Raw genomic sequence first — 24,665 nt, 5'->3', positions numbered from 1 at the left:
GACCGGTTTCAGGGTGTCACCCTTCATCAGCCAGGCTAGCTTGAATCCAGTGACACAGTGAGCAAAGGACCCATGTCAGGGCATACCCTTCCCACTTAGGGCAACTTTAGCAACACAAAAGGATGATGGACGGAGTGCTGAAAATTTTCAAACACTCACCCCCAGTCACAGATCTGGGTTTAATCCATCGTTCTTTTGCTCACCATGCCACCCCAGTTTGGTATGCAAACCAGTCTTGACCCTGTTCCCCATGGGAACAGTCCAGCCAAACTGCCAGGCCAGGTCCTCCCTGGACCGGAAACAAGCATCCTGGGGCAGGTTTCAGGGTATCACCCTTCATCAGCCAGGCTAGCTTGAATCCAGTGGCACAGTGAGTACAGGACCCACATCTGGGCATACCCTTCCCACTTAGGGCAACTTTAGCAACACAAAAGGATGATGGACAAAGTGTTGAAACTTTTCAAACACTCACCCCCAGTCACAGATCTGAGTTTAATCCATTGTTCTTTTGCTCACCGGCCACCCCAGTGTGGACCCAGACATATGCAAATCAGTCTTGACCCTGTTCCCCATGGCAACAGTCCAACCTGAACTGCCAGTCAGGGTCCTCCCTGGACCGGAAACAAGCATGTTGTGAAACCAAGAGTTAATATTGGTTGTTCGAAATAATCATTGTATTTATCCCTTGCCTGCTAACTGTTGTGAGTTTGCATAGTCCTATGGTCAGCAAAAACTAGATCAGCAAAAATAGAGGAGGAAGGTGAAAAATTTGGGGGAAGGTCACTAGATTGCATGGGAGTGAACTGACATTTCGTGGCTAAATATCTACACATATTTTCACATATGAAAACTGAACTAAGTTAAACATGTAAAGTGAAAATAAATGATTATGTTGAAGCCTGCCATAAAGTATGTGTCTGGTTGTGAAAGACTTATGGGGGCATATTGATATCTTATCTGGAAAACAACTTGACCTGTTACGTTCCATTGGTTTTTTGATTTATTACTTTTATTCTCCTGCTTTTTTTCAATGTTTTTATTTATTTTAGCACATCCATCTGCTCCTTCTAGATGTGCCTGTGGAGCATAGCCTGTTTACCATCTCTTTGATTGGCTCCTATAATCCTTCCACAAGTGCCTGCTTTTCTGGAGTTTTTTTCTTTTTCTAAAAGCACTCCATAAGAGTGCATATGTTTACCCCTTTCTTTTTGGTTTCTCACCTCTCCCAGCACATTATTTTCTGTACTTAAAAAAAATATAATTTTCCACAACTTTGTCCTTGAGCTGCTCTTACATGTATTTTCCCTTTTATAGAGCTTTGCCCTACGAGCTGTTCTTGTGTGCTTTAACTACGCGTTGCACTATCTTGTTTGTTAGCTTCTATTCCACCTCCGCGTTGTTCTGTCTGTTTACTTCCATCCCTCCACTCTGTTGCTTTCCCTCACCTGTGCCCTCTGTATTGCTTCCCCCGCAGACACCTGTGCTGCTTCCCTCCACCCTCCATGTTGCTTCCCCTCATAATTCTGTTGCTTCATCACCCTCTGTAATTTCACCCTCTGTGTTGCTTCTCACACCTGCGTTCATTCCCCCCACGTGCGTTTTTTCTACCCACCCATTCATGTTTTTTTTTTTTGTCTATTGATCCATCTTGGCTTAATCAACCAAAAAAAAGCTTGTGTTATTGTGTAGGCTTGGTGCATGCTTGGTGCGTGCAACTGCGATATCATGTAGCTGGCTTTGTCTTCTTTTTTCAGTTTGACTAAAACCATGGGCAAACCCAATAGGTCCCAAAGGAAAGACCTACTGGCTTTGCCAATGCTTTTTGGCAATGTGTACTGCGGTCTGACAAAGCAATGTCTGACTTCTAATAATATTTACAAACTACCTGACCCTGTGCCTCTGTCTTTTATTACCGTATCAACTAAGTTGCAACACTAAGGGCCATGATAAAGTTGATGCTGCATACAGTATGTGCTAACTATTTCTCAATCACACAAGATCAACAAATATTTCTTTAGGGACGGAGGTACAACATTTGACTACTATCAACAAAGACATTTTTGGTGAAATATAGTTTATTGACATACACTGGAAAATTATATTATTTTAACTGCCTAAAGAAGAGCAATGATTAAACTGGAGATAAAACCACAAGCACAGTGCCTCATAAATTAAGTGGTTATCGTTTTTTTCTTCCCAGCTCTGAAATAATCTGGCAGCCTCAGTGACAATATAGCTCTTTGGTACAGAAAGGCGTTTGGTAAGGAACCTGGCTATATTGGAAAACTCTACCGTTTAAATTATATTTGCATAGAATTAGCATAAATAGTTAAAAAAAAAAAAAAAGGAGATCTTGTATGTGGAGGCATGTCTGGGGTGTAAATCGCGAGGACTCAAGATCCTTTTATATTCATACTAGAGGGAAGGGTTGGTACGTTATTAGCGTGCTGCGCGCTAGCTGAACATTCAAAACATGTTTTGCATTCGCGGTCTTCAGCTCGGTATCAGTCTGCTGCTCTTCCTCGCTGGGGTGACCTTCAGCGAGAGTGGGTCCCCCAGCATTCCTCTCCGCCAGGCAAGTTGGCAGTCTATTGGGGAAGAGGAGACTCTGTGCCTATTCTGTCAGCGCACAGCCAGCCATAGCCGCCTTCCAATTTAATGATGCTCTGTGCGCATTGCATTTTGGATTACGTAGTTTTAAGAAGCACGCCCTTTCTGAAATGGCGTGACATTTTCAGATACAAGGAAACTACATCTCCCATGCTCCTCGACTGGTCCACTGCGCTGGAGCTGTCAGGGCTGCTCCTTATCACCTGGTTTCTGGAGGAGAGCCGAGCTGTCCCAGGGATGCTGGCACTGGAGAGGATGCTCAGGGGAAGATACGCAGGCCGGCCCTCGCTGTAGCTGAACTGGCTGCACTGGCCTGCGGCTGTTGCTGGACTCTGCACGCGCTGCCAGCCCTGTCTTGCTGGGAGGGGTGGGTGGGTGCAGAGACTGAGCAGGAGGAGGGTCTGAGCAGCTGGAATACAGGCAGGCTGAGCAGAGAAGCGCCCAGTGATGCACTCCCCAGGAGCGAACGGAGGATTCTGCTTAGTGCGTAACAGGTGGTAAATGACGTCCTGGGGCGTCTCGGACGGGGCACCTGTCTCTGTAGCCTCTTCTGCACCAGAGCGGCCTGGACTGTGCGGGCCCATAGGCAGCAGCGGACGAGAGCCGGAGGAGAAGCCAGTGCAGGATGAGTGCGGGTGAGTACAGCTCAGTCCGTGCGTGAACAGCACATTACCGCGCCTGGCGCCATCCTCTCCCTTGACAGAGAATTTAAGAGCTGCGCCCTAAATAAGCCGACTCTGTGCCATGCACCAAAGTTGCAGTACATGCTGGATGGCGTTGTAGGGAGGGAGGTGTGGCGGGGCAGCTTGCTGGTTGGTGCATGGTCCCTCGGGTCAGCCTCCCGCCTGCCTGCCAGTTTACAAGCCGTGTTGCCCCGTGGAGCCGTGCCAGGAGCTGTGCACACAGTGTGCGCGGCGTCTTGCAGCAGGTGCTCCTGGTCGGGTGCACGGGTTACCATATCCCGTGTTTCTGCCAGTGCTTGATGGAAGTCGGCAATCGAGGAGCAACTTGCATGCAGTGCCCGGGTCTCACTGTCAGTCGTAACTGGCCCTTTTGGGTGACTGGGAGCTCTCCCACCAAAACAAATATATTGTTCTATCTATTTTTAAAACAGGTTGCGTCACCAAGGCTTTTCAATTAGCGCATTTGGAATGGAATGGGATGAATGGTTGGGCGAGGTGATTGCAGGAAGGGGTGCTTTGTGGGATGGTGGGGGTTCATTTTAATTTGGAAGTGAAGTGATTTGCTGATAAACATGATTGAAATGTAATTGTTTGCCTGGGGCTTCGGTGGGTGAGTTGGCGAATGGCGGGGTTGATCAGTGGGGTGAAAGTCTTTGCTAAAGAGTGATGCTTGGCCATGGTGATCGCTGCAGGGTGTTCATTGCAAGAGGCTGCGTTGGGTGGTCTCCTCTCGGCAATGATTGAGAGAGGGAACTCTTTACTTATCTAGGGTAGGCCTGCGATGGTAGTTGTTCCGGTGCGGAGAAAGTTGAGCTTAGTAGAGCGAAGGGGGGAGGGAACGAGGCCTCTGCGCTAGTGTACAAGTCTGACAGCCAGCACTATTCACTGCGGCTTCATCTGGGCAGTCAGGGTGGTGGAGCTTGCAGCGGAGCACAGAATGCCGTGCCAAACCGCCCCCCTCCACCCTTTCAGGAATGCAAGTTGTTGTTTGTTTGCTATGTTTACAAAAAAAGGAACTGACTCCCATCCTGACAGAAGGTCTTGGAAACTTCCTTGATATGGGAATGTGGTGCACTGCTGCGGCCGGGGCCGGGGCCGTGGGAGGGCTGGAATTCTGCGTCGAGGCGTTGCCGAGCCTCCCCCATCAATCTGGAAAGACTGAAATCCGCGTTTAAGCATTTAAAGGACTGACAGACGCTTAGGCCTGGCTCCCTTTTCTGGATCGCTGAATAGCTGCTTGTATGCAAATACATGACTGGTAAAACATGGAGTACGAAACGTTTCCAGTCAAGCTTTTTTTCCTGCCAATGCACCACTGGTATTGCTGCTGAGTTATTTGAACATTATTGCTGCCATTTGCATTTTGGGGGCTTAGAGTCTTAGACTGGCATCTTCTATCCCCTGTGTAGAAGAGGATCACAGCAGCAGTTGCTGATGAAGACGGTAGCGTCCGGTTTACTGAACTGGGGAGAGACACTGGCATTTAGTGGCGGTGCTTCAGGGTGTGATGGGTCGTTTCCCATGCCATCCAATCAGATGTCGGCTTTACCGGAAATAAAATTGGCCAGTTCCATTTTCGAGTATTTTGAACTGCACCACAGTTACCTTCTGACAGGCACAGGAGAGGCATTCTTACCACAGAATATGTAAAACAGAGTTCTTCACGCAATTTCAGCACGGTTTTCACATTTATGGTCAGTTTACCTTCTGTATCATGGTCGTACCTTAATAAACACAGCCATTCTGTTATTCCCTTTACTAAAGCATAATAAATGATCTGTTGTGCACCACGGTGCCTCCTCGGCTCAGGCCCCTCTGGTAGCTTCCCTTGTTTGCAGTCCCCCTGGATGACTTCGGTAATATCTTTGGCCACTAAGGGAAATGAATCACACGGAGAATAAGGCGATTTGCCCAGAATCATATAATATGGTCACCCACAGGAGCTGGAGTTCACCCAAGTCCTTCTGCATTCCCAATGTGCAACACACCCACTAACGATGCTATTGCCCTCCACTCGGTGAAGGAGCCCCTGTGGGCTCACCTGCGAGTGTAACTGGGAGACCTATTAGGAACCACAAAACCACAGTAAATTCACAGGCATCTCCAGAAATATGTAAATTCAATTAATCACCTTTGCATCCGTCTTTCCTGCTGCAAGAACACAAAACCGATTTAAAACACGATCAAATGCAACACAAAAGCCAAAACGGAACAAAAAAATCCAAATATTAAATGGAATCTGGCATTAAAGTGGCAATCACTGATCAGGATCACCTCCCATCTCGGGAACTGTATTAAATACAATTGTGCATATCACTTTGCGGGAATACAGTTTGCACCCGTTGTTGCATCTTTAAATAACGGAAGCCCAGCAGCAGGGCTTTGAGGAGGGGTCTCACGTGGATGCAGCATTTAACAGCATCTGCCTGTGGTTGAGGTACCTGAGTGGGGTTCCTGTGACAAAGTGCCATCCTCCCAATGGACTAGTTCACATAGGGGACAGTCACTGGTCTTTCCAATGTGTAGTTTACCTTTGCACTAATTCCTGTAATAAGGTGCGGGCACAGGGACAAAGCAATCCTCTCATTCTCGTCACAGCCTTATTTATAAGAGGGATCATTTTGCCTGGTTTTACGATCAGTATTACAGTAGGAGCTATGCACGGGTCTGCAGTCCCTTCTGTAATATCAAAGTGCTCATGGAAAACAAAAAGTGAGGGCAAACACCCTATAGGTCCCCTGGGCACTATATGTAATAGGGACCCATGAGTCTTCATTGGTTTATATACTAAATACAATTACAGCCCTTCCCTACTCAGTCTCCCCTTAATCCTTCTTGAAGGTCTCCTAATATGTGAGTTCAGTTTGCAGTTGTGGTAAGGGTGACGGTGTGCTTGTGCCTGAAAGATTCTCAGACTCCAACGAACCATTAGGCACTGCTTTCCATAGCTTCTCCCACCGCCCATTTCTAGGTGACCGCTCTGTATTTCTCACACAGGCAACTATTCATGTGGAGAGTGAAACAACACGTGTTCAAAATGAAAATTCTGGTAGATGCAAAACGGTAGCAAAATGCACAACAATATACGCTCTAATTCGAGTGTACATCGCAAGATATTGTTTTATCCATCTAAATATATTTATGGTATTATGCAGGAGATTTGTTTCTTGGCAATTGACTGCTCTTGGAATCTGCAGTTTATCAGACAGGTCAGTCGCATACCTCAGAATAAAGTAACAACAATGAGTTGAATGTGGGGTAAAAAAAATACACTTTTCATTCCACTGTTTAGTTTCACAATTTAGTCTGGAAAAGGAAACGATCTTGTCATTTTAAGTTGGTTAGATGTTTAACTGCATTTTAGAAATTGTCAGTTGATCCTCATGTGATTTCTTTAAACGGAATCAAAACGAACTAAATAACATAAACAGAAAATGCACGGAAAACTGTAGCTAAAGGTAACCGTTACTACCTTCCAATGCTATTTGGGTTGCTTTGCAAGCCCTTTGATTTCACATATCTGGTTATTGATCTTTTAAAATTAAGTGATACTTTTGTCTGTCTCCGTTCAGTATTCAAGAACGATGTTCAGAAAACTTATAATGTCACCAAATTGTTGCGGTCAAATATCCTGGAATGCTTCCCGGATCAGAGACAGTTTGACTTCGCTTCTGCTGGCCTGTTCATTTGTTGAACTGTCTCTTCTGCTGTTGATAAAGGAAAACGTAGGCTATGGCATAATCTACCTAAAGGTATCTGCAGTCAGAGGCTTTCTTTTTTCTAAAACTAAAAAGTTTGCTACGAGTAGGTGTGACTGACTATTTTAGCACTTCCGGCTTACGCCTGACTTCTGGGAATGAACTACAAATACTCCTTGCTTACTTTTGGAATTCAAGAACAAGACTGATGTGCTCCTGAAGTAAGTCATAGCCGAACTGCTTTGATCTGGGCCACATGGTGTTAAACATTCATTTAGTATCAAATTTAACATGAATTAATTAGGAAATGGCCAGCATTATGTAGTCATCACTGAGAGCCAAACTAACGTGTCTGTCGCAGCATTAAAGTTCTCCAAAACTAGCTTGAAATGTGTCTGCACACCTCAAGAAATTCCCTACCATTCACCATGAAACACTTTGCAATGGTACCATAATTGTAACACTTATCATTCGTCTGCAGCATATCAGTTATCATTGTTGTCGACATTCTACAATATTTCCAATTCACATCAGTGCGGTTGACACTAGTGCTACAGATTAATACTGGTTGTAAGAAATTGGGTTACAGGTTGAGGAGGGTGAAACCCTGGTCAATCAAAAACCACAATCTTTGTCAGGGTGAAGTCACAAGCAAACCCCAAATTGACCAGTGCTCAACCCTCTGGTAGCTTGGCACAGAACAGTCGGACTTAACTTAGAGGTAATGTGTAAAGTATTTATACAGTGGCACGGAGCTGTCAGGCTTCACATAGAGGTAATGTGTAAAGTATTTATGCATTACTTGAGACAGCAACAAGGTGAAAGCGCAACATAAGAAGAATCCCACACCAACTTAAAAAATTGGAGTAGAAAACAAGACCAAAGCAACACAAATTCAGTAGGTAGAACCTGAGATATGCAATTTTAAAGATTTAAGCAAAAAAAAAAAAAAAACACCAAAAAGCACACAGTGCCAACCGGGGCCGGCTTTTGTGCTGGTGGAACCCTGTGCAGCAGTCTTTTTTTGGCACCCCCTTCCTCCCCCCATGACCACCTCCTCAGATTCCCTCATTACCACCTGGCAAATGTACTCCTCATCTCTCTATAGCCCCCATTTCACATACAATCATGTGTTTTAAAGCGCTTGTAAAGGCTGGCTTTACTAATACACTCAGCCATCCACACAAAATATCATTCTGTCCTTTGCAGCAGGCATATTAACCCTCTCCGCTACTTGACGGTGAGTCAAAGCTGCCGCAAGACAAACCTCCGATCTCTCTCTAGCAAGAACATTAAGCAATTTGAATTGCTTCCTGAAGGCTGGACGCACAAGAAACTTTTCAGCAGGTGTTTTTAAATCGCAAGTTTCGTAAGTTATTGCTAAACACGGCGCCCCCCTGAAGTCAGCACCCGGTGCGGCTGCACCGCACTAAAGCCAGCCCTGGTGCCAACTGTGGTTACCTGGTCACGTCAGACCGGGCAAAAGTCGCAATTCAGGGTGACCCCAATGGACTGTGGGTCGGCTGCTGGGATCCATTAGGCCTGCTCAACAAGAGTATATTAATCTGGGTTGCAGAGTGTTGCAAGGTCCCACTTTGAGGATGCGTTACGAAGCCAGCACGGTGCAAGGTCCGGATTGGAGGTGCGTCACCCCATGTCACTTCTGAGGGGCTGCGATGCCAGGTCCTGCATAGTTGTTGGGGAACCCGTCGGCAAGTGGGGTTGCAATATGAAATCCTGCATCAAGTATTCATTGCGCACTGGCTGGTTCTGAAGAAGCTACGGGGTTTGCATTGCAAAGTCCTGTTTCATCCTCAATGCTACTGTCAATGAAGGGCTTGAGAAGAGAGGCCCTCATTCAGGATGTGTCGCAATGCAGTTGTTCTGATGAAGCTGTGGGCTGTGAGGTCAATGTGAAGTCCTTGCTCCGGAAGAATCCTCACAGCAGAGGCGATGCATAGGTTATTTTCGGGGTTGTACTGTGAATCAGAGGATATGCATCGGTTCGGCTAGATCCACGAAAGGGATAGCAAAGCAACTTCAAGCCAACTTCATAGGGTCCATGATTAGGGTGACACTGCTTGGCAGGGTAGAACTTACAGTTGCAGAGTCTAGATGCTGGTTACAAAAGATTAGCCCTTGGAGTTGCTCCAGTGTTCCTCGGTACAGGTTGCATGTCTAGCCCTTCTCACCCAGGCAAGGGGGCAGGGGGCAGCAGACAGCAGGTCAGCACAGCAGGCAGAAATCCGTCAGAGGGGCAGTCCTTCAGCAGCACAACAGTTCCTCTTCCTGGCAGAGTCTTCCGCAGGTCCAGAAGTGTAATGAAGAGTTGGGTCGAAGGAGCCAACATTTATAACCAGTGTTCACTTTGAAGTGGAATAAGCTTATAGAGGTTTCTACCCCCTGAGGTGTCACGCACCCCCTTCTTCCTGTCCTTGCTTGTCTGGGGTCACAAAAGACCAGTGACAAACCCTTTGAGAGACTGCTTAGACATGGCTTTGTAATGTGCAAGTATGGTAGGTCACAGCTCCTTATTTCCTCTGTTCACTCAGAATGGCACATCCTGCCAACACCTATCTTCTCTTTGTCTCACTGCCTGGGAACAGCACACAAAGACCAGCTGCCAGCTACACCAAGTCATGTGACTCAGGATCAGGCTACAGACACCAAATGGTTAGGACAAAAAAATGCCAATTTTCTAAAAATGTCAGTTTTGGAATTATGAGTAAAAATCCAACTTTAAATTAAAGAGTGATTTTAATTACAATCTTTTAAACACCAAGCTGACCCTGTCCACCGCTTCCAATTGGAAAGTACAGCTCATTAAATTTAACAAGATAACTCTAATGTTATTCTGTGGCAAAAGTAGGCCTTGACGTAGCAAAATACAAATGTAGGTGTTTTCACTACTGGGACATTTAAAACTTATAAGCACATAACCTACATTTCAAATACACTACACCCTGCCCTCTGGGCTGTGTAAGGCCTATTGTAGGGGCAACTTATATGTATTAAAAAGGAGGATTGTGGCCTAGTAAAAGGTTTATTTTATCAGGTCGAAATGGCAATTTTTGAAACTGCACACACAGGCTGTAATGCAGGTCTGAAACATGTTCAAAGGGCCATATAAGTGGATGGCACAATCAGTGCTAAAGGCCTACTACTAGCATTTAATCTACAGGTCCTGCGCTCAGGTAGCACCACTTTACTAGGGACTTATAAGTAAATTAAGTATGACAATTGGGTGTAAGCCAATTATTCCATGTTTCGAGGGGAGAGAGCACAAATACTTTAGCAACTGTTAACTAAGGCCAACAAAAATGGTTTCAGTAAACAGCAGGGTCTGTGCAAAAGAAGTTTGAGGGTGACCCTGCAGATAGGGCCAAGTCCAACAACAGTCAAACCAGTGGGGCAGGATACTGAACAGCTACGCATTTTCCTTGCAGAGCAAGGTGAAAGGAGCTGCATATTTGCCAACAAGTTCTTCTTTCATTTCTTTTTCAGTAGATCTTTCATTTCTTTCAAATCCCAACTCTCATGTTGTCGTAGCTAGCCAGTTGAAAGATGTCTTGGAACTGCCTGTCAATTTATATCTCACTCGTTTTCTTTTCAACACCTCTTTGTATGTATGTGCTGATAGCTAAAAGAAAGGAGCTGTACAGTTGTAAAGTTGTGTTTAATTTCCTGTACACTTTTAGCCCTCATGTCTGTGTCCCAAACCACAAGTATTTTTGCTACGCCATACAGATCCTGGCAACTCACATCAAAATAACTGGGAACCTAGAAAGATGCTGTTGACTCTCCCTTTTAATTTTATGAGGGGCTGTCATCACAAAATGCAGTGGAAGTGTGAATTCTTCAGGTTTCTCCATCTTAAAATGTCCAGATTACCCTAGTAATTGGAGAAAGGGAGTAATATACTTTTCATCCATGCATATATCAGTAAAGCATGCCATCCTAACCCCTATCCTAAAGAAACCTTCATTGGACCCAAATATCCTCAACAATAGCAGGCCCATCTCTGGCCTTCTCTGTGTGGCCTAGGTACTCTACCCAGTAGTCTCCAGAGAACTATCACACTGTGCAGAGACTAACAGCCTCTTCAGTGACTTCAAATCAGGATTCAGGACAAAATGAAGCATCAAATCAAGTCTGCATTAGAGAGGAACTCCTATCTGCCGGAGATCTCTCTCTCCCTTGCGTGCTGATACTATTCGACCTTTCAGCTGAATTCGATACCATTGACCACAATGCACTAGTAAACAGGCTGGCATGATCCATAGGCATCGGAGGCAGGGCCCTGTCATGGTTTTCCTCCCTCTTCCAAAACTGCACACAACTAGTAAAACCATACCAATTCCTGCTGAGAAGAGAGTACACTGCTTACTTGCTGGACAAATTCATAACTGCCTGAATGCTACAGTGTCTCCAACTTTACCTTGAATATTTGGACCTGAAAGCAGCTCCAAAGGCTTACTTGGATAGTCTTTGCTGACCCACAAGTTGTACAAGTCCTTACCAGTCAAAGGAAAAAATAACCAGCCTTGGCTCACATGAGGTAACCATCATCTACTAGTCTGTATATGCAGAGGCTAAAAGGCTTCTAACTTCTGTCCATTGCATTTCCTTCTACAGCACCCTTTTCAATTACATGGTTATGCATCTGGTGTAGCTAGCTGTATGGATGTAAGTAAGTACTTCAGAAACTGACATTAACTAATGCACTTCTGTTCTTGCATTTTAAATTTGAATCCCCATAATCTTCAAATGCAGAAGCGACTTCACAGATAAACGTTTGCTGAGCCAAGCTCTAATCAGTTTAGAGTGTTCTACTATTCATTCCTCACTTCATCGGTTGCAATACAGTCATATTATACGTACTGTCTGACCTCAAAACCTCAATACATTACAGCTGTTTTTTTCTGTGTTTATATTATCATATTTAATGACAATGTGATATATTGTGTGAATTAATATCACAGTACATTGCTTAGTTTAGCAGTGCAAAGTGCTGTCTCTTGCACTTCCTAAAACTATGTTTTATTTGCTACTCTCATTAGTAACATGATTTCCACATTTATTGTAGTTAAAGCTTGTTCTGATTTATTAGTACAGTATTCGTAAGTCAACAATTCTTTTGAAATAATGCTACACAATAATTTAAAATGATATTCCATTTAAATATTTGAACTTTTGCAAAATAGTTTATAAGTGAATGAGTTTCTTGTAAATGTATTGTATTGCAATTGTTCAATCCATGAAATAGAGCATATATCCTGTCAATGTTTTGTACCATTGAATTCCCTCTTCTATTTTGTCAGCTTGAGTCACCAGCTGTAACACTCCATGTAGATTATGCCCAGGTGATGTGATAGTTGGAGGAGTCCAGGAATTTATTTTGGATCGTGCAACTGAATGAGTGCAGCAGGATAACACACACAACAGCAAAAGTATAGGATTTATCATATGTGGCAGTAAATACTTTTCTCTACAAAGTTACATATATTTTTGAATTGCTGCAATATGTTTTGACTGTCAACAGCACAGTTCATAACAGATTGTGACCTAAAACAGTAATTATATAGTACGTAGTGAGTTTTAAGGCTATTGAAAGTAATGAGGACTTCTGTGACCAGGTGGAGGAACAAGCCCAGAGACCGGTTCCTTTATAAAGTCACAGAACTCCAAGGGGCTTCCCACCGAGCATGACTTAACTAACCATGCTTCTAGTACAATTTCAAGGAACTCTTCTGATGTGCTCTTTGAAGGGCAACTATGTGTACTCTTATTTTTGTGACTTAGGACGTGCTTCTCAGCCGAACACCTCATTTTGCTTCAGAGCATGGGGAGGAGCATAGCACATGGTTGTCTAGGTTGCTAGTTTCACCCATTGCACGTTTCCCATAAGTTAGAGTGGGTCAACAATCTTATTAAGACTGCCTTCCAATATTCGCACACAAATACCTTTCTTGCCATTTTCTCAAAACTCTGTAATGGGTCAAATGTTAAAAATGGATATCTTTCTTATGCCCCTGCAGACTGCCAATTAGGCCTAAATCATTGTACCTAAATTGTACAGGCTTTTTGGGTGACTGCCCTATTATGGAAACATGCTACGCAGCCTGACGTGCTGCTGTAAACAACCTGATGTTCAACAGCCTTTCCTCAGAAAATTCCCTTTAATATTTTCTTACTGCTACTGCTACTGAAGACACTCTCTTTCAAAATGAGTGTTTACCAAAGAGACTTGTCTCACTTTTCTTCAACCCCAATATTTTCTTTAACACTGTCTTCAACCCCTACATGGGAAAAACTTGATATCCTTGCAAACCAGAGGCCATCCGGTCTTTTTGGTTTCATAAGCAATCCCTTAGTCTTACCTTTCCCTTGGGCAGATACTCTTTATTTTGATAAAGCAAATTATTGAATAAAAAGTATCTCAGACTATGTTCTTAGGATTTGAAATGATATCTGATCCATTTGGTTGAGTCCCTGTTCCCCCTACTCACTTTCCTTATCCACGTGGCTCCATTGAAAGAGCTGAGGAATTCTCTTTGGAAAAACGATGTTCTAACAATCATTTGCAAACTTCACCTATGTAATAATCTCCTGTGAATTGTTAAGGAACTCCTTTTCTCTTTTCAGTGGTGAATATTGGTCACAGCTGACTGTAATTTTTTATAATCTGAATTGTTGAGGCATCTCGACTATTTCACTAGCTTTGGTTGACACTTTGAGTCCTGTCCAGACCAAGACATCTACTGCTTCCATAATGGCATCTTCTGAGAGTTAAAGTTCTTCACTTCTATTGATTATCTCGAGGCTTCCTCTAATCCTTAATCCTTACTTTTCCTCCTATGCCAATAGGAATACTGTTGATAGTAACTTCAGTCAGTGGCACCGATTTTCCAAAGATTCTGGTCTGCCACTAGTTCTGGCATTCTGAATGTCTCTCATGTAGGACGGTTATCTCTTTCTTGGTAATATCACTTATTTAATAGTGGAGCAGATATTAGGATAACAGCAGCACAAAGCAACAACAAAAGCAGGCCAGGGGAGTAGCAGACTAATCATTGGTTGGGTGTCTCTGTTTCACTGTCACCACCCAGCATTTACTGGTAAATAAAGTGAATGTTCCTAACGTCTTCACCATGGATGAGCTATGTCCTCAAGGTTCGTGAACAATTTATAGAAATGTATGTTCTGTCCATTCCTCCCAATAAAGACTCTGCTTGCTAGTTTTTCATTACATCATCTTTTTTAGAATGCCTTCAAGTCCTGCCTCTTCTGCTCTACGTCAATATTTGCTTGCAGATCATAAAGGTGAAATTACACAGTTCCCAAGCCACAGTGTTAAGCTATGCCTTCCACTTGTATTTTCTTGAAGGAAAGTACCAGCCTATAATCTTGATGTAACTCCAGATGAAATGTCTGTATAGGAATATAGTGAACAATGCAGGGTGGTCTGAACCTCTCGCTTCTACTACTTTAGGTGACAGGAGCCTACTAGTCCATGGGATAACTGCATATACTTGTACGATCCAGCAATGCAATTGTGCTAACACATCTCAATGTATTCACTAGCTCCATTTAGCAGACATTTTGTGTGTCTGCTTCTTTTTTTTGATGTGCACTGCCACTTTGCTTACTGTACAACTCTCCAGTTTAACTAAAATACACCAATTTCACAGGATTGTGTTCATTAGGTCAAAGCCTGCTAGACAGCGCAGCAGTCTGGTTTGCTCATGACATCTTGAGGACATTTGGAAAGCTTTCCTCCATTGCCACCATTGCCCGCCGTTGGCTTTCTGATTTGTAACTCACATTTCCTTCCCTTCTGTTTGCTGGATTTATTTTGTTTGAGTTAGTCCATCCCGTAGCACATAACCTGTTTACCAGGGCCCCTTATATTTTTCCGTGAGTACTCCCTTTCTGTAAACAGGCCTCTAAATTATGTTCTTATCTTGTCACATTTGCTGTGCATTCAAGGAGAGATGTCAAATGTCAGGCTCTATCTTCTGAGGGTGCTTGGTGTTCGCTTTCTTTCTCTGACTTCAAAGTGAGAAGATTTATGTGACAATCCTGCTGGGTACCCATTTAAGACAAAAGACTGTATGATGTTATTTTTTCTAGCACACAAAAATTGTAAATGAACTGTGCAACTATTTCAGAATATATCAGAATTAGCAAAGCATAAACAAAGCACTTTTTTGTAATTCTGAAGTGTGGAGGAAACAAATATTTTAATATGATCAAAACAAATCAATACACTTGGTGATACCATGTCCACGCATTATCGCTTGTGTGCTATATAGTTTTGTCAGAAAAACTGTAAGCCTGTGCAAATGTAATGACCATTTCATCAAACATCTGTTGTCTGTAATGGCCGTGTGCTATCACACATTGCATACTCCACTCTTTGTAACTTCACTGTGTGACACTCTACTCCACCTTACGCCAGTCCACTCTACAACATGCCACAGCACACTATGACTGTCTACTCTCTTCTCTGCCACTCCACTCTGCGCCACTCCATGTCACTCAACTTTATGCCACTCTACTCCACTGTGCGTCACTCTACTCTACTCCAATTGATGTCACTCTACTGTACTCCACTCTGTTGTACTCCACTTATGCCACATTACTCTACTCCACTGTATGCCACTCTGTGACACTCTACTCCATTCCATTTCACACTACTCCACTCCACTCTATGCCACTCCACTCTATGACACTCTATGCCACTTTAGTCCACCTTATGCCACTCCTCTCTAGGATACTTTATTCCACTTTATTCTGTGGTGCTCCATTCTGCTTCACTCTATATCACTCTGCAGTACTCCACTCTATGACACTTTAGCCCACTCCACACCACAACACTCTACACCTCTCCACTCTATGCCCCTCTACTCTATGACAACCTTCTACTCCACTCTGCTGCCCTTCACTATATGACTCTTCGCAACCCTCTACTCCAAGACACTCCATTCCATTCCACTCCACGACATTCAACGCCACTCTACTCTACAACACTCTATGCCACTCTAATCTACAACACTCTATGCCACTTTACTCCACTCTATGCCACTCCACTCTATGCCACTCCAGTCTGACACTTTACTCTGTGCCCCTCCACTGTATGCCATGACACTAAACTCCACTTTACCCCACTCCACAACACTCTACTCCACATTACTGTACAACACTCTATGCCATTCTGTGCCACTCCATGACACTCTTTGACCCTCCACTCTATGAAGACCACTACGCTCTATGATGCTTCACTACACTCTGCTCTATGCCACTCCACTCTGTCACTCCACTGTATGGCCCTCCATTCTACTCCATTCAGCACTATGACAGTCCACTCCATTCTATACCACTCTGTGCCACTCCACTCTACATCACTCTGCTCTAACACTCTATTCCATTTCACTCTGTCACTCCACTCCAGGCCATTCAACTCTGACACTTTACTCCACTCTACGACATGCTACTCCACTCTACAACTCTTTACTCCACTCTGTTACTTCATTCTATGCCACTCTACTCTGCTCTATAACACTCTACTCCATTCTACTTCACTCTGCAGCCCTAAACCACTCTACAACACTTTACTCCTCTCCATGCTATTCCACTCTATGTCCCTCTATAACACTCTACAACACTGTACTCCACGCCAGACAATCTGTGCCCCTCTGCTCCATGCTGTGCCCCTCCACTCTATGCCCCTCCATTCTGCTTCACTCCACTCTACACCACTCTACTCTACACCACAATATTCCATGCTAATCCATGACACTCCACTCTGACATTCTACTCTATGACACTCCACTCTAAGACACTCTATGCCACTCTACAACACTCTAAGACACACCACTCGATGCCACTGTACTCCACAACACTCCATGCCACTCTACTCTGCTCTACACCACTCCATTTCACTCACCATTTTCCTCTTCACCATAAACTTTTAACCATGATGCACAGCAGCCCCAGTGGTGTACAACATGGCAATAACAGATAGGCAAGGCAATAGCTGTTGTATAGGCAAGACCTATTGATTTTGCCAATGCTTGTTCATACAAATATTGGTAATTGTATGGCTAGTGATTCCAGGGCCACATCTGCAGCCAACCCAGCGTACTGCTGCAGAACCTGACTTGTGCAGTTTCAATTCTTAAATTTTTTTAAACAATTCAGATTAGTGGACATATACATCATCTGCGGACTCAGGAAACTGTCCGCAGTGTTTATGGCTTATTATTCTCATCAATTCTGAACGGGAATATTAAGCAGATATCAAGTGGACTAGAAGTAGTTTGAAGAGCAGTTGCCATGATTATTTGTGTGAATGACTGCCTCTACCTAACTGAAGGTCTTCTTGCATTGGATGGTTTGAAAGCAGGAAAGTTTGCAGAGCACTGTGACTTTTGTTTAGAAATAATTGTACGTGGTTGTAAGTAATAGCTTTCACTTTTAATGGGGGGGGCTGAAACTCATCTGCGGAGCGCAAATAGCGAAGTAGTCGCGTACACTAAAGCTCTGTTCTCACAGTAAAAGGAGCATTCTTTTGCGAAGACTATGCAGCTGTTTCTGGTCTAAGGGCCATATGTACGAACACTTTTTCCCATAGACACAGAATGGGTAAAAACCTTTGCTATATCTGGCCCTAAGACTCTTACAGATGACCTCCTTTGCTTGTCAAAGAAGCTACTGGCACGTGCAGCCGTGGCTACTGACAGGCAGCGCTCTGATCCCTTTTGGATATTCAGGTACTATAATGCTGCGGAACACATCAAAACAATCGCCCTACTTTTATAATAGTCTAATAATGCGAGCACAAGCAGGGCCCTAGATGTCCCAGATATGACGAGAAGGGATTTGTTACTATACATAACAGGAGAACAGAGAAATAATGCGATGAATGTTTAGTGCAGGCGAAAAAGAGAACGTGATAGTGACCTTAAGGTTGATCTGCAGTCTGGATTTTTTTTTACATTCTTAAAAACAATGTGCCCTTGTGATTTCCCATGTTGGTGTTAATATTTTATGAACCTCGTATGTGGTGGAAAGTACTTTAAAATAACCCTTGTCTTTTTTCCTGTCTTGTCTACTTCATTTCCTCTTGCCATGTGCTCTCCCTGCGGATTTAACTATTTATAGAAAAAGAATGTTGAATCTTGAACTACTCGGAACCTGAATTTTGGCAGAAATCCTTAACTATGTGATCTGAATCGCCAGCCTTCAGGGGTCAGGCTTTATCCCGGCGATAAACCCGGTGTTCATGTTGATTCCTGGATATATTCTGCTCCCCACTGTGAAACTTCCAATGGGTCACAATTATGACCTGTTAGCTAGTATTGCAATCGATTAAACCTTTCAGGTTAAGGGGATACATTCTGCATGCAAAGTCCATCTAATGGGAATTAGAAAATCAGCAAAGATTACATGAGACAGATGGGTGGAGCAACTTTGCGTTTCAGTTGGATTATAGTAAATTGCGAATAGATTTGCAAATAATGGGAAGTCCTACACAAAGGGATGCTGTCAGCACTGAGAGGGTGGGGGGAGTTTAAGGGAACTCTTGCTATGGACTGCGGATCGCACCGTGGGGGAGTGGTGCTGACAGGGGATGTTAGTTTCAGCTGTGTTAAGTATTTCTTTTCACTGATGCTATAAATGTCAATTGGTTGTATTGGTGCATCTTTAGTAACAAAAATATATAAAAAGAAATTCCGGAGGGAAAAAAGCGCTGTTGTCCCAGACAGGTCACAGTCACCCACAACTGGACATTTCCAATAACTTAGCACCGAAAATAACACAACTAATCAGACATTTCTGAGTGACCCACGACTTTTCAAATTTAAACGCTCTAGTGGTGTGTCATGAACAAGTGCGCTGGCAAATAGCATAGCTAAATGCCTGTATTTCAGACATTGCACTGTCCAAGCTTGGAACTTCGCCTGGAAATTCTGTGTGTTGGTCAATAAACTGGTGACAGTAAATCTCGGAAAGACAGGGAGAGAGGCTATTGCTTCTCTCTCTTTCCGAGCGGTGAGGTCTGCAACACGTGCCTTAACTGAGAATTTGAGTTAAGTGTAGCACTTTAGACAGTGCACTTTGTTTGAAAGAGCAGCAGTAGGTCATTCAGCCTACTCCACAAGAAACAAAACCACTAGCTGTCAGGCACCACTAAGGGTTGACTTTGGCTGTCGGACATCAATGCTGCTATATTGTGTAAAGAACACCGACCATCACGTGGTTCCTCTCCACAAATGCTCAGGAACCTTAGCAAGTCCCCCACATGATCCTTGTTCATGTCCCCATTCTGATAGATCTGGGAGCTATCCAGATTATGTTTGCCCAGGAGTATCTGAGAAGTAGCATTTCCTGGGCATGAGAGTAATAGATGTTTGCCATGGGGCAAATATTAGGTACTAATAATACAGGGGAACGGAGATGAGGGGGAGGAAGGGGGATTTAGGAGCTATGATAAATATTTGAGGCTTACTGCATGCCATAAAGTTGCATAGGCCCCTTCTTCTCCTGGATGGAAACAGAGTGAAATGCCAAAGCACTGTCAGTATAATATCAACGTCCATGTTCACAAAGATATTTTGTATTATGCAAAGTGATTGTTAGTAAGTTATTTTCTGCCTGCATCATTGCCATTGATGCACTCTTTATGCGTTTGTGTAAATTCAAGTCAGTATAATCTGTGCAACACTATTACATCAGCACCATGATGCATTAAGGCTTTATCTGTTCACATGTGCATCCAATTGAGTGAATACATTTGGGCAGAATATCATCTGCTCCTCCCAAATTATGTGCATGAAATTCTGCTGTTGTTTATACTGCATTACTTTATTCAAGACGCTCTGAGGTTTCCTGAGCTCACTTCTTCATGTGTACATGAGAGGACACAACAGTGTAGCTCTTGCTTCAGACCCTGCGTGTGCATATTTTACTAATATTTGTGTGGCAGGGGCTTGTTGAGATATGTTACGTTTTGGCTAATGGACCTTTTCTGATGTCAAGATTGATGATGATTGCTTGGCGATCATGAATGTTTCATACCTGAGGTACTTTGCTACTACCGTGGATGCTTTATGCTAAAACTCTCTGAATTATTTATATGCAGTGAACCATGTACGCGAACAGTTAAAGTATGGAGATGGGATTCACAGTTGTGCCTCTTGACTAACATGTGACTTTCAGAATTGTACACATATTCCAAGTGTAGCAGACTCTTTCCGGTTGGCTGTTTTGCAATGCATTTGCATATCAGACTTAAACATAGAATGTTAATGTTATTCCCCATGGCAACTCACCTAACTTGTTGCTTCCTCATTTAGGTCTGGAGTAGAAATACAGGTTCTACTGCCTCCTAGGGCCTGATTACAACTTTGGAGGAGGTGTTAATCTGTCCCAAAAGTGACGGTAAAGTGACGGATATACCACCAGCCGTATTACGTGTCCATTATATCCTATGGAACTCGTAATACGGCTGGTGGTATATCCGTCATATTTGGGACGGATTAACACCTCCTCCAAAGTTGTAATCAGGCCCCTAGTGTCTTGTAATCTCTACAAATAATACATCATTATATAGTAATATATAGTGAAGATGGCATTGGGTCAGCCTTTTTACCTATTGGTTTATTGAAATGCCAATCATTTATTGGCCGACCCATACAGTGATGGGGCAGCCCGGTTCAAAAATTAACTTTGCTGCATCATTCACTTTTTGGCTCAACCCACAGAATACTCTTCATTTTGTATTGTGTCTGCAATGTGAGTGGCAACATTTTGCATTTATGAGAAAGAACGTGTCACATTTTGTGTGCATATTAAACAACCTCATGTCACCTGTTTGTGTTTTTTCAACTTTACTTTTGCTTCACAGATTAGCTGCCTTGATACTGATGGAGCATTTTTTGTATACTCTAATTCGGCGCTGATGAACCTTTGAATCAGTGCACAGGGTTTCACTAGGGAATTGGGTAACAATCAATCAACATTTAATTTACAGAGTAACCAATTTGCCACACAATGAAAACCCAAATCGGAAATAAAGTTAAAGGGTTTTATTACAAATTAACATTCAAGTTAATGTAAACAAATCTCAAAAATATACTATAGAGATACAGAATAACCACTGGGTAGCCAAATCTGAAGAAATTTAGATAAGACAAACCAAACATTCAGTAACAGCAATAAAAAATATCAACAAAACTATCTGGTGCTCTGAAAACAGACGGTGGTCTATTTTCCTACACATTAGTGCAAACTAAAGTCATCTACCTAATTTAAGCTATGGGCAATAGGATATCTCCTAATGAGCTTAAGTAATGCAGACATTTAGATCTAAATAAAAGATATAAGGGCAAAAGGTAAGAAGCAAAAATAGGATTGGAAAAATGAAGAGGAAGGTGTCAGCATTTCAGAAGCTCAGTAAAGAGAGAGAAAAGTGTAAGCTTAAACCACACTTAGCAAAGTATGGGACAAAAGGAAAAGTCAAAGGTCTGTACCTCTCAAAGTCCAAAGAAAAGTGTCTTACAATCAATTAGTGAAAGCCACAATTATTCACTCAAAATCGGTTAGGCAACACCTTCGTCACTCCACTATGACTCCATTATGCTCTCTTCTTCCACGGTTCAACTTGACACATCACCTGCAGCTTCCTACCACACTCTTGTGAACATTGATCCCCTTGGTCTTCTGGACATCTTTTGCAGCATGTATGAATAAAGGACAGTCATCTCACTCTCAAGCTCCCAGCGTTCCACATTCAAGGCCTTTCTCTCAGACTCTCTATTAGTAAAACAATAACACATCTGTTTCTAAAGTAACATTTCATGAGAATGCACCTACTATGAGAATGACACATCTAAAAATTCGACAGAGTTTCTTACGCTAAGGAAATTCAGGCCTAGTCAAGTTAACGTTAAGCCAATGTTTTTTTATTTTCACAATATATTGTGCACATACTAAATTGTACATTAATAAGAATGTGAATTACATTTTCTCAATCAGATTACATGTTACAGTTATTATGAATGCAGACTTCACCAATACATAAGTATAGGTGTGACAGAGAAATACATTTCATTAGACTGCAAACATTAGTGTACACATTGCATAAATTGTTGACATTTTAGATGTATTTATTGAAATAATAATATGATGATGGTTAAAATACTATACTCAATGATTGCATTTCATTTTAATAAAGTCAAGCAGTACAATATATGTTTCCTAACACTAGAGTCAATGCACCCTGTTGTAGGCTTCTAATGCATCACTTTACATTAGTGCAGTATTAATTCACACGTTATGCTCTATATCATTATTACACATAGATCAACATTGTGATGTCAGGGATGGCAGCAAACCTATGCTGATCCAATACTAAAACAAGGTTATAGCTAGGAGTAGTTTCACACCTTCTTTCTAAAAGCGGCACCAGAAAAGCAAATTTGTCATTGGCAAATGCCATTTAAAAAGCACTAGTCTGATTGCAGGGGGGGGTCAGGGGAGCAACTAGTCGACATAAATACCTTCTCTTCCACCTCTCTCAAAACAGTCCTTACTTTTGAGATCTATTCTTCATCCAGCAGACTACATTCCCTAACTGACAAACAATAAATAGCTCCCCCAAGATGGCCACCACTTCCCAAGAACCATCTCAAAACACTTCCTGTTGTTTTCATTCTTCAGAACTCAGCCCTACAAGGGCATGCAGGTAAGTGAACCAATTTCTTTTTTAGTATTATATTTTTTGGGGGACTTGCTTGAGCAGTGTGATTTCTTGTTTCCGTGCTTTGCTTGCTTATGCTCGCAATGCTTTCTGTAGCGTACAGGGTTTTTCAGCTGCATTCTAACTCGATATACTAGCTGAGCAGTCTTCCTCAAGATTAGACATCTCTGTTTGGTTGTTACTTTGTTTACTTGTTGTGATTTATTATGGAATTTGACACTTGCCCACAAAGTGATTTGGGAGCTTTGGCAATATTGTTTGGTTTTCCTGTCCAACATGGCGGCTCTCGCGAGAATGGCAGAGGGACTTTGTTGCTTTGATACCAGCCGAGAACAGGAAACTTTTAGTCGGGTCTTGGCCTCACTTGCTGGTCTCCCAGAGAGTTACAGTCTTGTGACCTTTTCTGGACTATGCCGCTTATGGTGCTATCTTGCCATGGAGGAAGGGGAAGAGATTGCTGGGCCTTCATCTCAGGCACCATCCAGGATATCCTTGAAAACCACAATTATGAAGCTGCAGTTGAGGCAGTCCTCCCCCCTACACATGTCCCCAGAATACAAGACCCTGCAGATGATCCTGGGATTGACTTAGAGGAAGAGAACTGGAGGTGTTGGTACATTCAAGGTTCACACTTGATTGAACTCTTGGAGCATTTGCAGTATGTTGAGGAAATATGAAACCACCTTCTCGAGTATGGGTTTCTCCTAAACTAACTGAAATTACACCTTCATCTTTCCCTATCTCTGAAGTTCTTCGGAGCTCACTTGCAGATGGATTTGAGGGAGGTATTTCTAACTCTTGAGAGGAGCAGCAGACTGGTACTTCACTTAGATCTTTTGGAGTTTAAATAAGACTTTGGCTCAGAAGTCACGGCAAGATGGCATTGACTCTAGCTATAGTTCTTTCAAGTTACTTCCCCTTTATCCCATGTTTCACCATATTCTTCGCCATTGAAACCCAGTTTCACAGATCTATGAGGTCCTTATACCAGCCACTCCTCAAATTTGTCTGAACATGCAATAGTGGCTGAATCCATTCAACCTAAATAGGGACTATCACTTACTCGAATCTCCCCTCATTGTGATCTCAATGGATACCAGCAGGTTGGTGTGGGGGACGGTCCCAGGAGAACACACAGCTCAGGGACAATGGAGCAGACAGGAGGCTGTAAATTCTTTATGTCCTTTCGATGATCCAGGGTTACATAGTCTGCTTTCAGACACACAATAAGGTAGTGAAATCATCCCTGTGCCATCAAGAGGGAATGATCAAATCCCTAGCTCTCTTTTCCTAGGAGATTTGTTTGTGGTTGGAACAGAATTTTCTTTCTCTGGTGGCAGTTTATTTTCCAGGGATAGAGAATGGGCCTGCCGATCAACTCAGTCAGAGGTTTACATCCTTGATCTCCCTCTGTCTGCCCCCGCTCACCTTTCATGAAATTACCAGGAGGTTCAGAACACCCTGGTTAGAAATACTTCAGATGAAAGTCCCATGCTCTTCTACCCCAATATTGCTCCCTGATTCCATCTCCAGTGGTAGGGGATGTAGATGCTCTGTTGGTGTCATGGCCAAAGGGCCTTCTGTATTGCCCCCCTCCAGTTCCACTTATGCCGAAGATGTTGTAGAAGATAATTCCAGAGTTCTTCTAATAGTACCTTTGTGGTAGCAGAGACCATGGTATCCTCTCCTGCTTCAATTGGCCATTTATCCACCATGATTCCTTCCCTTGATTTCCTCTCCTTTGAGGCAGCCGACCATGTCAGAAAAATCTCTCAGATGCCTCAGTCTGGGGGTCTGGCTGCTGAAAGGCCGAGTCTTTTAGTCCAAGGATGTTCTTTGGAGGTGGCTGAGTCAATTCAACTATCCCAAAGATCTTCAACTTGCAATTCTTATAGTCATCAATGTTGA

General features: G+C 43.0%; 1 protein-coding gene across 1 annotated transcript in view; it reads left to right on the top strand.

The window, feature by feature from the left end:
• The first annotated feature begins 2,998 nt into the window (after positions 1–2,998).
• Positions 2,999–24,665, top strand: part of ABLIM2 (actin binding LIM protein family member 2) — a 714,445-nt gene continuing 692,778 nt past the window's right edge. Inside the window, exon 1 of the mRNA XM_069203322.1 lies at positions 2,999–3,245. Within this exon, the coding sequence (XP_069059423.1) occupies positions 3,236–3,245 (10 nt within the window). The 5' untranslated portion in view covers positions 2,999–3,235. The remainder of the gene's footprint in view (positions 3,246–24,665) is intronic.

This window comes from Pleurodeles waltl, chromosome 1_2, assembly GCF_031143425.1.
Source record: "Pleurodeles waltl isolate 20211129_DDA chromosome 1_2, aPleWal1.hap1.20221129, whole genome shotgun sequence".
Taxonomy (NCBI): Eukaryota; Metazoa; Chordata; class Amphibia; order Caudata; family Salamandridae; genus Pleurodeles; species Pleurodeles waltl.
Note: the sequence above shows the minus strand (reverse complement) of the source record. Positions and strands in the feature narration are given on the sequence as shown.